At 38.3% G+C, this 17404-nt stretch overlaps 1 protein-coding gene across 1 annotated transcript in view; it reads left to right on the forward strand.

Annotated features, from left to right (window-relative positions):
- The first annotated feature begins 3380 nt into the window (after positions 1-3380).
- LOC123249832 (supervillin-like) overlaps positions 3381-17404 on the forward strand; it is a 101971-nt gene continuing 87947 nt past the window's right edge. The window contains exon 1 of the mRNA XM_044678941.1: positions 3381-3474. Coding sequence (XP_044534876.1) covers positions 3381-3474 — 94 coding nt within the window. The remainder of the gene's footprint in view (positions 3475-17404) is intronic.

The raw sequence follows: 17404 nt of genomic DNA on the forward strand, positions 1-17404 counted from the left end.
AACAATTAGTGATGCATCTTCTTAAGTGAGAGGGGGAGATGGAGGAGAGAGGGCAGAAGGGTTGTACAAAAAAAAAATGAAAAAGGTGAAATTCCTGAGACGTCACAGGAAGATGATCTTTCATCTTCATTCATAGTGGAGTGGCTGACAGAGCTCTCATTTCACATTCATGGTTATGTACTTAAACTGGAGCCTTTGAACTAAGTAGGCAAAGCCTCATTTTCTGCTCAGAGAAAGAATCTCTATCGGATGCCCTGGGGATCTGATTTCTCAAGTCCTAGTAAGAACTGACATAATCCATTGCTTTTTTCCATAAAAGCGCCCCACAGAAGAGATGAAAGATTTATGCACCAAGTGACTTGGCATTCAGCTTGCACACCATTCTGCCCATTATAGAAGTGTTTCTTTTTGGACTTGCACACATAAACATATTCTTATACACAAGAATATGAGAGGGATCTGTCTTTTCCTCCATATGTACAGGATAGCCCCCACACCCCAATCTCTGGTGCCACCTCCCCAAAAGACCTTACAGACTCCTTTTCATCATTTGCACAACAACAGGGTTGGATTAGATGATCTCTGAGGTCCTTTTCAGCTCTAGATCCAGGATCAATACAATTATTATTATTATTTAAATTGTTAATAGCTTATTATAGCAGAATACATGTATAACCCAGTGGAGTTGCTTGTTTGGAAAACTTATGTGTAAATTTGTTCACTGGAAAATAAAATAAAGATAAAAAAAATAATAAATAGCTTATTCTGTCAGGACAGGTAGATGGCTCAGTGGATGGAGAACTAGGACATGGGAGATTCTGGGTCCAAATCTAACCTCAGATATTGTATAGCTGTGTGACCCTGGGCAAGTCACTTAACCCCCATTGCCTAGTCCTTGCCACTCTTCTGCCTTGGAACCAATATCTAATAATCATTCTAAGACAGAGGGTAAAGGTTTGGTTTTTTAAAGAGCTTATGGTATGCCCACGAGTCAATGATACTAGTCCATCCAAAGGAGTTGTCTGGAGAATGTCTATAGAATAAGGTTCCTGTGTCAGTCCCACAGCTGGCGTGTGTCAGAGGCAAGATCTGAACTTTCTGACTCCAAGCCAAAGCTCTCTTCTCTACAGTGCCGGATGCCTCCTCCGACTCTGGGTGTGCATGTAGGAGAATACATATGTATACATACACACATGTGCATTTATATTTCATCTGAAACACTGTCTAGATTCAGAGACACCGATACTCATGCACAGCATCTCAGTAAAAAGGTGCATGTATGTACGCATACAGATAGAAGCAAGGATCCAATATATACGTATAGAGGTTTGTTTTCCCACATTTTAAATTGTGTGAAGCCTGAAATTCAATTCACATACACATCATCTGCAAGCCCAGCAATAAGACCTAAACTGCTAGTAATTCAAACCCACATTTTCAACCATTTAGGGGCTTTTTCCCCTCTGCCCATTTATAAAAATAATAATTTATATGTATTATATATACAATATATTACACACATGTACATATATGTATAATGACTATTATACATACATGTGTAGTAAATATATTATAATACATGTATATATGGGTGTATGTGTACAATAAATAATACATATATGTATAATATTTAGTAAGAATTGCCACATATCTACAGTAGAATTGTCCTTATAGGACAAAATTTCTGTGATTTTAGTTTGTAACTTGGGTAACTATGTGAAAGTTAAATAAGATGTGACCATGATGACACTGAATTTTTCTTCTTGCTCAGCTATTCTGTTTTCATCTCAACATTTAGCACAAATTGACTAGGCAGTGTGTCCCTGGAAAGACTACCTTTTGGGATTTGTTTATTCTTATTTTTTTTACACTCTTGCCTTCTGTCTTAGAATCAATACTGTGTATTGATTCCAAGGCAGAAGAGTGGAAAGGGCTAGGCAATGGGGGCTAAGTGACTTGCCCAGGGTCACACAGCTGGGAAGTGTCCGAGGTCATATTTGAACTCAGGATCTCCTGTCTCTAGGCCTGGCTCTCAATCTCCTGAGCCATCCAGCTGTCTGTTGCTTTTTAAATGGGGTTTATTTTATTATTATTATTATTATTTTTGGTCCATGACATTGCAGTATCAATTTTCTTTTCTGAGCATTAGAAGTTGTTTTGATTTGTTTCAATAAACTAATTCTCACATGTTCATTTTCTTTTCATCTTGATCCCTATCTGTCATTCCTGTTTCCCTAAATTAAATATCTTTCTACAAAAATATCTTCCTATGAAGCCCAAAATACTCAAACTTGAGACTCTGATTTCTTTTTTGGTAATCAGTTTCTGGTCTCATTAGTGTGAATCATATCCTTCTGGCAGTGCAGTGTACAGCATATAATGTCCTTTCATCCTATTCATTTGTCACCCTTGTCCTTTGATAAATTCTCCATGGAGCAGATATCCAAAACTCATGGCCTTCCTCCAGGCCAGTGAAATATTTCTCCAAGAAACAGTGAAACACAGGTCATCTCTCATTAGCAATACACGGTCAACCCACTTTCTTGCCTTCAGTGATTCTTGCCCTAAATGATGGAGTTTTTTCTATCTTGAGAAAAAAGTTGAAATACAAAATCTTCTTTGTCTGTCAGCATGACTTTCAAAACCTTTTTAAGCTGGAAGAAGCTGCAATTTAAACTTGAAGCTGGTCCGAGAATCTGCAAAGATGCTATACTCTTTAATAGTTTTCCCATTAGGCAGATTTTTAGGAAATTACATTTTAATCTTGGTGAGAGACACAGCACCAGGTTAATAAACAGTCATCCTTATTAATGGAATATACAGTAAGAAAAGAGGAAACTGAATTGGTGCTGCTCATCACAAAGAACCCCATTAACTTTATAATTAGCTTTCCTCACCCACACAATTAAAAATATTATACTAAGATTTATTCTTCTTCTTTTGTAATAGGTAACAGATTCGAATATATTGACTCAAAGTAGTACAGGCAGTTTATCTCCCCATTAAGTGCTCTGCATGGTGGTCAGTCATTGCAGAGCCCAGGAACAAAACAGAGTTGATAGAGGGCAGTGATCAGTAACTCTTCTAGAGCCACCAGAACCACATTCTTCACAGCAAAGTCCTTCTCTATGAGGACAGGAATCAGAAAGTCAGTAAACATTTGTTAAGTGCTTATTGTATACCATTCACTCTGCTAAGTCCTGGGGGTACAAAGAAAGGCATAGCACAGTCACTCCTTGACCCCAAAGAACTCATAATCTATTGGGGGGAAACAGCACATATAAATATATGTTTATTATATATGTGTATAATAAATATATACGGCACATTAAGAGAAGCTGAGAGAGGGTCGAGATGAAGTCCTGAAGCTGGGGTGAGAAATGATTGGATGGAGTGTGAGTTACAGAGTTGATTTCATTTTGGAGGAAGATGAGTTTGGAGACAATGACGTCAAGGAGAGCAGCCAACTGGGAGGTGATGAGGCGATTACCCGGGACACCCTTATTTAAAATAGTGTGGGATATGAGAAGAGCTCTTCAGTGTCCACTAAGAGGGAGGAAAGGGAGGAAGTGAAAGTTTCAAAGTTGATTTTATCTTCCAAAAGGATGAGTTTCTAGAGATCATAAAGTTCAGGAGAAAAAGCCAGGTGAGACATGATGACTTATGAGTTGCATCATATTCCCAACCCAAAAGACTTAGTCATTTAGGACACAGAATTTTAAATTAATGAAAGGTCCTTTTTGAGATCATTCCAACCAGCTCTTCTATTTTACAAAAAGGAAACTGCCTTCTAGAAAGTTAAAGTGACTTGTCTAAGTTTATGAACCTTATTGATGAAACCCAATTCTCTTGATTCTTAGTTGCTCTCCCCTGCCCTCCCATACTGCTTCCTTTGTAATAATGCTTGATTCCATCAACACAAATAATACAGTTGATTACATTTGAGTAGAAATAGCTAAAAGTGCTGAACCTGTAATCAGAAAGACCTGAGTTCAAATTGACCTCAGACTCTTATGGATGGGCGACCCTAAGCAAGTCTGCCTCAGTTTCCTCATCTGTGAAATGAACATAATAATAAGACTACCTCCAAGGGTTGCAGTAAGGATCAGATGAGATATACTATCTATAAGGCAGTTTGCAGACTTGAAAGCATTATATAAATGCTACCATCATCATTTCTCTAAGAGCTCATCCTAAATTTAGCATCTCAAGCAATTTTTGTTCAGGGTATAAAATGAGGACAGTCATTCTTGCATAAGAAACCTTCTCCAACATGTCCTCCCTCCTTGTCCTACCTCCTTGACCATAGGGGAAAATTCCTTTCCAATTTTTGCATTTGAAACATTTTCAGATGGCTCACTCACCACTTAGCACTTACAATTATTTTCTCAAACTCTGTTCTGTTCTTCCTATGGTAATTTTCCTAGAAAAGTTCAAAAGTTGAAGGTTGGGGGGAGGGGCAGAGAGTCCTAACATTTAATTGGAAAGATAACAATTTTCCTAAAAGAAATTTGGGAGTGTGGAAGTGGCATCTCCTATTCTTGTGGGAAAACTGAGAGCAAAGAAGAGTTAGTTCTCAAAAATGTTACTTCACCTCTTAGAATCTATCTGTACTTCAGTGACTTTGATGGGACTGCTGATCTGAGAGACAAATTAAAACTTCTAACGACCTAGAAAGGGACTTCCCTTGAGCTTGGCACAAAATTTGTTTAGCTTTTTCCTTAGAAAGTCATTCTAAATATAATACCACTTTTGGAAACCCTTAAGGGAAGGAAAGAACCATTCTTTTTTCCCCCCCAAAGCAATCTCTAGCATTAAATTACCTATAGCAGTCTGAAATAATTATTAAAGCTACAAGAGACCTCAGAGATAATCAATCAACAAACATTTATTAGGTTTCCATCGTATATAAGGTGGTACATTAGACACTGGGGGTACAAAGACAAAATCAAATCAGAATTCCTTCTATAACAGTATTTGTTGATTGAGCAAACTCTGCCACAGTGACTTCTAGTTATAATCAATCTGTTTAAACTGGAGGGATGGGGTCCACTATGTCTGGAGTTGGAATTCTTTTTCTTTTTTAAACCCTTACCTTCTTTCTTAGAATTGCTATTAAACATTGGTTCCAAGGCAGAAGAGCACCAAGGGCTAGACAATTGGAGTCAAGTGACTTGCTCAGAATCCCTCATCTAGGAAATGTCTGAGGCCAGATTTGAACCTCCCATCTCCAGGCCTGGCTCTCTATCCAGTGTACCACCTACCTACCTACCTACCTACCTACCTACCTACCTACCTACCCACCCACCCTTGGAGTTGGAATTCTGATTTTAAATGCTCCTAATTATTTTAATTTGGGAATAAGAAGGCTAATAAGATTATATAAACAGAGTTTATTACTTGATCATATTAGCCATCTTGCAAAAGAAAACACACAAAAACTCCCAAGAAAAAATAAAGTGAAAAAAGTTATGCTTCAATCCACATTTAGAGTTTTTCATCTTGGGTCCTTTTGGAATTATCTTGATCAGAGTAACTACATGCTTGATCATCATTATCAAATAACACTTTTAAGGAAGCCATCAGTGGCCCTTGGGGATGGGGGGAGCAGGACCTATCACTGCAGACGAGTCCCTTTGGGGCAATTATTTTATAGAGTTTCTATGGATCAGAGAGATGGCGATGCTTCAGTGTCACATAGCTAGTAAGTGTCAGAGACAGCAGGAGTCCTCTGGACGGGGACCAGCTGCCTCTCCGTACCCCAACGTGCTTCCTCTCTCATTGACACATATTTAATGAAATGTATAATCATTATTTTGCAACATTATAATTAGTCATAAATGGTAGTCGATTCATATAAATTACTGTAATCACTATTACTTTTACATAAGAAGCCAAGCATTCCCGGGGTCAGATGAGGGAAATGGAGGCGGGGAGGGAAGGGAACTGAATGGAGCTGCAATCTCTTCTAAAGCCTCTCCTCCTACTCTCCAGATAATGGAATTAAGGGGAACAAGGCTACTCCATCTTCTTGGGCTTCCTAGAGGTTTGGGAAATTAGGTGCCGTCAGAGCTTTGGTTATATGTTAAACACAGTTGAATGGAAACTTCAATTTTAGTATGCTTTGGGTGCTTTTAATAAGATCATCTTCCAATATTTTGCACTAAAATATGGGTCATATTCAGTGGAGTTATTAAGTCAAGTGAGTCTTTACTTGGTTGTATTTATGGTCATGAGCCAAGAAACCAGCTGTGTATTTTTTTAAACTGTTATTAAATGACAGCTGCCTTGGCCCTGGGGAAAGTTATAGGTTGAGCAAAATCCAGATAACATTTGTCTTTGACAACCTTTTCTCTCTTTTTTCAATCAATCAACAAGTATTTATAAAGTACCTATCATGGGCTAGGCACTATGCTTAGCTTAGCACTAGAGACACTAAATACTAAATATTTAGACAAAGATAAAAGACAAGACAAAAATAAAATCATCCCTGTTCTCATGGATCTCACATTTTGGGGGAAGAGAGAATTTTCAGTTTAGGAAAGTAGGATACCAATGATTGGTGGTATCAGGAAATACTTCATATAGAAGACAATAAAGCTTGAGCTGAGTCTTGAAACAATGGAAAGGATTGCAAGAAGAGTCCAAGGTGAGGAAGTACATTCCAAACCCAGGAAGAAGGGCCATGAAATGTCAACCGTGAGCAACTGCCAAAGGGCCAATTTGACTAGCCTGGAGCTTGCAGGAAGGGGAGTTAATTATAATGAGACTGGAAAGGTAGATCTGGGTCAGGTTGTGAAGGCCTTTAAAAGTCCATCAGAGGAACTGATTTTTAGTTGTAGAGACAGTAGATACGTAGAACATTTATTAAACCTTCCTGTGTGCCAGGCACTGTGCTGAGCAACGTGGAAGGGAATGCAACCAATCATGGCAGTCTCTTCTCTCAAAGAGGTCACATTTTAAAGGGTGAAGACAACACATAAAGGGGAGAAGAAGGGAGAAGGAGACAGTATCCACACTGGGGCAAAACTGCTGGTGAAGAGATGGAGGAATTCAGAGAGTAAGTCAAGCCAAAAGTAAAATCAGCTTGGGACTTGGGCCTCTTGGGAACTGGTGGTCTGGGCTAGGAATTCACTAATTCTGAGGATGGGCCTCAGAATAAAGGTATCTTCAGGGAGGAAAAGCTGCTGGTGAAGGGGTAGAGAAATCTAAGGAATGAGTTGAACCAGAGGTGAAGAAATGATCGCGACCGGAGCCCCTTATTAAAAGGGGTCCATACAATAGATAACAGTAGGAGTTTATTGGATAAGGGAGTGGTGTAAGTCAAGGACAAACTCTAAAACCTGAAAAAGTTTTAGAAAGACTTTTATTAAGTCATTTGGCAGAGGAGAGAGAGCTGAAAAAAGACACGACTCCCTCTCTTAAATTTCTGTTAAGTCTCACATTATGTAGAGTTCAAATGAGGATACTTGCTGTACATAGGCAATTAGGCAGTTTCTGGAAAAGGGCATTTTTCAGGTAAAGTTGCATGACATGTTTATCAGCAAATAAGAGCAAAAAATTTAAAAAAATTGGATGAAGCCAAAACATGAGCTATTGGGGAACCCTGCCCACCCCCCAAAAAACTTTTTTGGGTAGACCAAAGACCTGGATGGTTGGACACAAAACAAGCACTCCAGCTTCCCTGGAGGTTTTTTGAGGACAGCATGCCCTAAGGTTTTGCAATAGATCATTTTTAGCCATATAAAACCAGGTTCAAACAATATTAATAAATAATTTTCCCCCTTGGTGGTATTGTGGTCAGACCTGAACTAAAGGAAAATCACTTCAGTAGCTATGTGGAGTGCATGTTATAGTGGAGAGAGAGACTTGAGAACCAATTAGAAGGTCATTTCAATAATTCAAGCAAAGTGGGTTAAGTGCCCGAACTAGGATCATGGCTGAGATGAATGAGAAAGTGGGCTGATAGAAGTGCTGTAGAGATAGAAATGGCAAGATTTGGCAGTTCAACTAAATACAAAGGTTATCCACACTTAGGAGAATGGAAGGACAGGAGCTCCCTTGTTAGAAATAAAGAATTTGGAAAGAGAGGGAAGATGAGGGCAGTAGGAGATAGGAGAAAAAAGTGTGTTTTGTTTTAGACTTATTGAGATTGGATTGTGTATTGGATGATGTTTGGAATTCAAGAGAGGTACTGGAGCTGGATAAGTAGATTGAGCAACCATTGATATAGAGTTGATAATTAAACCTTTTGGAGATGATATTACCAAGGGAGTAAGTGAAGAGAGGTCAGAACAGGACCTAGAAAAAAGCCTTCTCTCTTCTATTACCCCTTCTAGTTGATTTATCTTATGTTATTTTCTGATATCCCAAATCTCACAGTTCAGTATTCCAGCCAGCCAGCCCTGTACTACTCTTGTCTCAACTCAAAGATAGACAGCCCTCATTCTACAGTTTAAGGTTATCCCCAAAGACAAAATTAGGAAATCCCACAAATGCTGTATGGGTTGTATCACATAATAATTATTTATCTACAATAAAAAAGGAATAGAAGCTGAGCAGGCATGAATGAGGAATCTTCTCTTTTCTCCATCTTAAGTTCATTCCCTCGAAACTTTGTTCTCCTGAGAAGAATTTAGAACTAAACTGGGGGAGGCATAAGGTTGTGATTTTCCCAGACTAGTTGGGACTTAAGGCAAAAATTTGTCTTTATTGTCTTCTCATGTCTTTTTGTATACTTTTCCTTCTTTTCCTAGTTGTATTCTGAAATTAAATTCCTCACTTCCAGCACAGGACCCTCTTGCTTCCAAAATCTCCCGATTTCTATTAACCATAGTTATAAAAGTATTTCCCAGATTTCTAAAGCACTGAATTAAAATAATATACATTAGGTGTGAACTGAAAGCTTAATCCTCCTAGACTGAGTTTGAATTTTAAAATGGGAACTTGTCACCCAAAATGAATATCCAATTGTCAGGTTGTATGGAGGCCATATACATGAACAGGTCTGGAGTTTTTGTCATTTGCTTACCCCCAATCTCTTCATAGTCCACTGGAGATAAAATGGGCTGGGTAAAGTGAGCCAGCTTTGTAGCCATAAACTATTATCAAAATCCCATCTGCTTCTTCATCTTTGGAGAAGAGCCAGTAAAGCTCAAATTTTTTAAAAATATATATATAATAGTCTGGAAACCTTATGAGGATCTGCTTTCATATGGGTCATAAGATAACCCATATGAATTTCCGATTTAAAAAACAGCCCAGATTTTCCAGTAAAGGATGTATTCTCTTTTTCAAAATCTCCTTAAAAGTTCATTTTCTTTTCTTGAAACTGTGGTTGTCCAGGAAAAGTCCAAGCACAAGCCAGCCATAGCTACCTGAGACTGCAAACACACAATGGGATTGGGGCTCTGAGAATCTTCTGCTGTTTCCTTATATCTTGATTGCTTTCTTGTTGAGCCTTTGTAATCAAAGGACTACTGGAGCTCATGAGGAAAGAACATCTTCATTAATACAAGTTCTCCTCCTCCCCTTAGGTATCTGGTTAAATAAGGAAACATTATTCCTCTCAAGAAAGAGCACAGAACCATCATAAAAAAGGATACTGTCATAGGTTTCCTTGGATGACTGGAACAGGAGATAAAAGTGCCTAAGGCAGTACCTGACTTTTGAAGCATGTTTCATCTATTTTCTATGACTTTGAGGGATATTTCAGAGCCTAAACTTCCCAGAGGAGAATAAGAACTTTACTCTTTTGGGGTGGGGAGCCGTCGGTAGAAGACATTCAGATTTGAAGCTTGGTCTGTCCAAGGTGCTAAGTCAAGTGTCTGGAGAAGCACACCTCTTTCTTCTCATGCATGCTTACCTGTCATCTTCCCTGAAACCCCTCTAGCTTAAAGCTCAGGCTTCTGCGAGAAGCCCATTCCTTCCTCTTTAATCCTAATGCCTTCTCTCTCAGAGTGTTTCTAGTTCATTCGGTACATGTCTCGCTTGTACATAGTTGTTGCCGTGTTGTTTCTAGTGTGAACATACATACCATTTTGACTTTTGTTGTAGGAGCGCTTAGGACAGTGCCTGGCACATAGGGAATGCTTAATAAAAACTTATTGACTAACCAATTGTTTTCTGCTATCCCCAAACCTTAGAAGACCCAGAATAGTCTTCTAGCTCTAAGCAGCTTAAGGAGGAAATCCAATGTTGGATAGAGAATAGAAAGAAAAGGGGTTTTCCTTTCCAATGTTACATCATGGATTTAGGGCTAAAAGAGATCTATGAGATCATCTCATCTGACTTCTTTATTTTACAAAGAAAGAAACATAGTTGTAGAAAGGTTGACTAGTCAACTTGCCTATTGTCATACAAGCTAGCAGAGTAGGAATTTGAACCAAAGACCTCTGTAGTGATCTTTGTCCAGATTCAGTGCTCATTTCACTTTATCATGCTCCTTTTCTTCTTGAACCCTATACGTTGTTATAGTTCCCAAAGCTGGGAACTGGGAATATAGGCTAAGAAGACAGACATTGTTTTCTCCAATTTTTCATTTCAAAATGTTCTCAATGGTTGCTCTATTTCTCCCTCTGGTGGAATGGGCTAGATTTCAGACAGAGTAGCCTTTCTGCATATTGTCTACCAAGCCTTTGAGTGCCATTATGTAAAAGTATATAAAAATATCCTCCCACTCCACCTAAAACTAAGAAGGTGGAAACCTTGGAGACAATAGGTGAGTGCCCTTAGCTAAAGGATCTAGAGACCATCACAGGGGTAAGATGGTTTGAATAGGATTAGCCAGGACAGGAGCACCTTTGGGTGCACAAATGGAATAAAGAATTTAACTTGTCATCTTTGCTCAGTTCTGAAAGGAAAACAGGGACTTCTGAATTTCTTCCTCTTTACTTATTTTATTTGCAGCGTTTCATTGTGCTCCATGCTCTGTTTATTTTCCTCAGTTAAGACTGCTTAAGAGCATGGTCCTCACTGTTGGAACATTCATGTTCAAGAGCATCCTTTTAAACAGTTGTTATTACACTTTTCCCTATTGTGGTTCACTTGATTGGTTCATTGCCATTCTCCAAGCCACCCTGGCACTCACTAAAACATAATGCCTTTGCTATTGTTCAGTAGTCCTGTAATGATTACCCTAATAGCTACTGTAGCTGCCAGGCAGTGGCACACAACTGCCTCCTCTACCTAGTTCCAATGTGTGCCTTGAGAAAGATGCTTCTTGTGCAAGTCAAAAATATAGAGTGTGAATTGGGTGTCAATTACAAGATAAATCTTGGAAACCCTACTGTTCCTTTTAACTGTGGTGCTCGGCTTCCTTTTTTTTTTCCTTCCTTTTTCTACAATAGTAAAGTAAAATTCCTTTAGGGGCTTCTATAGAGAATACCATTCTCAAGTGGAAGATTTCTGGTTATTTTTGAGGAATTATAGAATATTAGTTCTAGAAGGCTCTTTTGAGATAACTCTGACCTAACCCTAAATTTCCAAGATAGGAAGAGTGGAACCCAGATGGGCAGTTTCAGAAAAATTATTTTCAGACCTGAAGACTGATCGAGTTTCTTTTGTCAGAAAAATCCTTTTCCGTCTTCTCTTCCCATGCTGTACTTACTTCTATCAATGGTATGATATATCCATAAGCCCACTTTACCATTTTCTGTTTCCGGATATACATAAATCAAGTAACAAGGGGAAAAATTAATAAAGAAAACTTTGCCTACTCCCTTCTTCCTCCAGGCAAGCTGAATATAGCCACTTTTATTCCTCTCAGACACTGTTAAATTGGATCTCCTATTATCCCAGTTATGGGAAAGGATGCCAGGGAGCTGTGGCTAATTTTGTGGTGTTTCCAGGTAACTCTGAATACCTGGACTATGACAAATTATGGCACACTAAAACATCACAAACATTCATTTGGCATCTCCTGAATATAGAATCCCACACACACAGTTCCACCACTCATACTGTAGCTCCATGTTTGTATGTTGTACATTTATCTTATGTTTGTTTTTATCTTATATATAATTTTATGTGTGTGTGTGTTTTTTGCTTAGCAACAATGCCTGGCAAATGATAAATACTTAATAAATGCTTGTTACATGATTTGGAGCCTCTCTAGTAGGCTCTGGGTTTGGAAAAACAAATTTTAAATATGGTCCCTGCCCTTAAAAAGTTTGTTAGTATAACAAATTACTATAAAGTATATACTTTATATAAAAAGTTAGTATAACCCTTGTTTTTCCCTTTACCCATCAATTAAATAGGTCTAATATTATGATACTCTCTCATGGTTCTCTAATATGATTTGAGCCAGATGACTGGAATAGGACTCTTCTTTAATGTCTTCAGCAAACATTTATTGAAGGAGGAAGCCCAAGAAAGATGGATGTTCTAATTTAAAGCTCAATTGCAAATTCTTTCATCATTTCTTATGTGTGTCCTATTTTTGTTTTTGTTTTTCTTAAAACTGATGTCTTTGTTTTCTTGATTATGTGAGTTGTGTTTGGCCATTTGTTCAGCCCTTTGTATTTCCCAAGTGCTTCCAAATTCTTTGCCTTTCCCTTCGCATTCACCCTATCTCTAATAGAGACATTAAGTTACCTATGTCCAAAGGAACATCTTCATTCCCAGAATCATTACTGTGCATCCAGTAATTTGGGTATTTCCAAACAGATAATTATGGGGTCCCGAGTCTTCTTGCCCATGTAAGCATAGTGGGGTGGTAGAACTTAATATCCCATGCCCCCCACTCCTAAATGTCCATCTGGTTCCATTCTGGTTCCATGGATGTTTGAGATAGTTTCAGTATCCCCTTAAGAGCTATCCTCATGGTCAAGATCTAAGCAGGGAGCATAGAAATCCAGTTCATTTGAGGGAACAAAAAACCTTTGAGTGACCTTAGAATGACCCAAGCCTTCTGGAAAGTCTTCAGAGTAAACATGACTGAGATCTGGACCGCCACCACACCCACTCTCCTGCCCTCCAACAATCTTTTCTTTTGTCCACATATTTATTCCTTGACACACGTCCTCTCCTATTCCCAATTCTAATCCTCCTGAAGGACTTCAGATTATAACACCAAGACAGAAAGGCCTTGATCAGACACAGAGATCCCAAAGTTAAGCTGGAAGAAATGTGGGTGATCTCATAACCCAAGTAGCCCCAAACATCCTTCTCTGGTCCTCATTGGTTTCTATGTTTCCACTCTTTTTGGTTAAGGACAGCATCTTTTAAACTCAACAAAATGTAATAGACCGTCTTCCTCTTGTACCCCCCTACTCTGTAATCAAGTATAAATTGTCCCATTATATTGACTCAAATGAAATTTGCCAGAGAGGACAACCTACCATCACTTACAAGCTTGAATCTTACCTAATGTTAAACTGGTCACTTCCACTGAGTCACTGCCACTGATTTGTCCTTACATCCACCTCAGTTATCTGTATCCTATTCAGGAGTTTCCCTTTTGCTCATAGGTTGGGATGTTCACCTAGTATATAACTACTCCAAAAACCTCTGTCTCCAAAGCTCCAAAAGTGAAATCAGTATTTTAATGAAATGACATAAATATTCTTTCATCTGAATCTCAGAGGTGAATTTGGCCACCCCTAAGTTGTTACACTCAGGCTGTAGCTCTGGGGAAAAGCCTGACCAAGAATTTCCATTGCATACCCCAATTTTTAGGCGCCTGTGAATTAGCCAGATCGGTTCTATATTTTGATTTACTATTTCTGGGAGCCAAGATATGCTTTTAATCAGCTTTCAAAAAGAAGCTTTTGGCTTTTCTACCAATGTAAACATTCAAAGATTGACCACTTTGGACTTTTCTCAGTGGGAGAAGGGTTGATTTTGACTTTGGGGGGAAAATCTGGGACAGATTGCTTGATTGTGTGTGGTCCGCTGAAAGAAAATAAAAGTTTGACATATTTTAATTTTTAAAACCAGCTAAGCAGATTCAACATATACCTCAAACATTTCCCAGGGATTTTAACTGTGACAACTGCTTTTGCCCACTGTAATTAAAAAGCCAAAATATTAATCTCAACAATAGAAGATCTTTTGAAGGGTCCCATGACATCTTTTTATGTCTAATGGCTATAAAAATGCCTCAAATGTTGTGTTTCTGTGATATCCAAGAAAATAGTGTGAGAAAATTTCCCTTTTTGATCCTTTAAAGTGTCCAGGGAAAACTGGTGTCACAGTTTAAGCAAATATATAGTAAGAGACTGAAAGCAGGATTGATTTAATCTTGAACATATTAAACATGGGAGTTTATTCGAAAGTCAATTGTGTGATCTAGAATTTCAGACTTATGTAGAAATAAACAAGATGGAAGAGATAATGGCATTCATCTTTTTCTCTGAATTTCCCAGTGCTTTTTAGACACTAGATTACAACTCTTTAGTATTTTAATCATGTAATTTAGTGCATTGGCTAAGGTTATCCCCTTTCCACACATCCTCCCCATTTTTGGTTGTTAATATAATGATCACAATAGGAGGGCCACATTCATAAACAACTGACAATTTATGGGTTGTGAACTTGGAAGGAAAAATCCTTCATACTGGAGGCCATTAACGTAATTTTTCTGGAATGCCTAGGTAGATTTCAAGACTGCAAAATACATTGCACATTTTGCATTATCTCCTTTTTTGTGCAAAATGGAAGACAATAAAGCAGACCAACCAATATGTTTTCTTGTTTCCTTTGTGCATTTTCAATATTCCCCATGCAGTTGTCAAATATACAGGGGTTAAAGGGACAAGTCATATAAAAACAGACCACTCTGGTTCATTCAGCCTATAATTTGTTTCTTAAGAATTTTTCCTTTTCCATTTGTTCTTTTGGTTGTTTTGGGGCCATTTTCTTAGAGCCAAAAATACTGTGATCCCCCCAAGGTTTGCTTATTCCATTGGTTCCCACCCACCAAAGCAAGGACATGCTTGGCTTACTTGATCCAAGACTTTTTGAGTTATAGATTTGGCATTTCAAATCAATCAATCATTTTCAAATCAAAACTCAATCTATCAACTAGTATTTATTTAAATGCCTACTATGTGCTAAAAAAAGGAAAGTAGTTCCACCTCCAAGGACTTTACAGTATAGCCACAGTTAAAAACAAGGTGATTTGGGGGAGGAACAGCTGAGATTAAGAAAAACCTCCTATTGAAGGCACTACTTGGCCTGTGCCCCAAAGGTGGAGATAAAGGGGAAGAGAGAATATATATATATATATATATATATATAGAGAGAGAGAGAGAGAGAGAGAGAGAGAGAGAGAGAGAGAGAGAGAGAGAGAGAGAGAGAGGACAACCAGTTCAATTCAGAGATTGCTTTGTAGGCTCCCTGTGAATAGGGATATTCAGAGATAAAGGGTACAGTCCAAGTATTAGAGGCTTTCATTTCCTTCCCTCCTTAGTCCAAGGCCAAAAAATGGTGGGATCCAGCTCTACTGCTACCCCTAGCCAAGCTGGAAACAGTGGAACTATACAATTCCTTAATCTCATGCTGTCCTTGGGTTTCTTGCAGTGAAAGAAATTAAAATAAATAAACACCTCCCATTGTCCAGACATCTTCCTTTGCAGTTTGTACCAGCCCATAGATAATCTTTCATTTATTTATTTATTTGTTTGTTTGTTTATTTATTGTTGGTTTTTTTTAAGCCCTTAACTTCTGTGTATTGGCTCCTAGGTAGAAGAGTGGTAAGGGTGGGCAATGGGGGTCAAGTGACTTGCCCAGGGTCACACAGCTGGGAAGTGTCTGAGGCCGGATTTGAACCTAGGATCTCCTGTCTCTAGGCCTGGCTCTCAATCCACTGAGCTACTCAGCTGCCCCCCCCCCCAGATAATCTTTAGCCCTCTGTTAGACCAAACCCCTACAGATTTTTTTTGGAACTGTTACCATCCAGTGTAATCACAGGCTATTAGAGGAAAATGACTTTAAGAAATCCTAGTATATCTGGAACTATTCTGTGATTATGATCACAGTGAATATTTATTTGCTGATAAGATCTTGGCTATATTTTCTCTTTACTAAGTCATATTAAGTGGAAAATGTCCTGGAGCCTGTTAGCTGTCCTTGAGGGAAAATGACCATTTCTTTGTATCCCTAGGATCTAGCTCGATGCCTTGCACATACAAGGTATTTAATAATGATAGGAGTGTTGAATTAAGTATAAGAAATATGGCTTAATCATGTGTTTTTCCTAAGCATCAAGTAGACCTGGTTCCAAATCCTTTTTTTTGAAATTTACTAGCTTGAGACACAGCCTGTCTGAACCTCAACTTTCCCATCTCTAGAATATGAAGAATAAGTGAAATTTTAGAGAGGCTTTTGTTGTCATTTTTGCAAACCTTAAAGCTTTATATAAATGTCAGCTGTGATTTTTATAATCATTTTCACCATTATCATAAACTTGCACAGCTAAATTAATTTCTGCTTCGTGTCATTGACATGTCAAAACTCGATGAATATTCACTACTTCCATCGTTATTAGAATCATAAGGTGTCAGAACAGAACCGTCCTTAAGGATCATCTAGTCCCATCCTCTTCATGCAATCTAATAAGAGAAAGTCTGGAGCCTGGACTTGAATCTCAGCCTCCTGCCTCCCAATCAGCCATATATAGTCCCTTTTCCACTGTGTCCTGACTACCCAACAAATCAATGCTCTTTACAATAATCCCTGAATCTGCTTCTAAGTCCTATGACCCTCCCGTTCCATATGTATGAGGAGTTAATAATAACCATCATGGTTAAATTGAGAGAACTCCTTCCCTTAGAGGGAAATCATCATGATAATAGCAGAAATTTATATAGCACTTTTACCATTTACATACATTATCTCAGGGGTCTTGTAAGCATTAGTATTCTTGTTTTATAGGCAAAGGAACCTGATGCTCAGTCATTGTGACTTGTCCCATCTCACACTGCTGGTAGCCCAGCCTTGGTTTTCTGATGCAGTCTTCCTACTACCTAGCAGAAGCCTCCCCTGTGGTTGTATCATTCTTTTTATACCACGTCCTAAAGCACCAGGCAACATAAATATCTAATTTTGTTTTTCTCGTGGCGACAAGAAGCTATTTCATCTATTATGTCGACTTGATATTGCAAAAAAGATCAGGAAGATTTATTCTCTTTTTCTTCCTAAGATGTGCTGTTGTTACATGGCCTATTTTAGATGTTGTGAACCAAACAATAAAGGATTTAGCTGAAACCACAAAAATAAAGATGGAGGACTACAACTTCTGACAGTGTGTGTGCGTAAAAATATATATTTCTATATATACGCATGTACATAATAGTATATGTCCATTTACATATAATTCCTCTTATTTTATGGTAAAGCTGTAATTCTGGAGTATATGTTGAAAATAATGGAAGATGATTATTGATCAGTCAGACCATCT

Source organism: Gracilinanus agilis, chromosome 5, assembly GCF_016433145.1.
Source record: "Gracilinanus agilis isolate LMUSP501 chromosome 5, AgileGrace, whole genome shotgun sequence".
Taxonomy (NCBI): Eukaryota; Metazoa; Chordata; class Mammalia; order Didelphimorphia; family Didelphidae; genus Gracilinanus; species Gracilinanus agilis.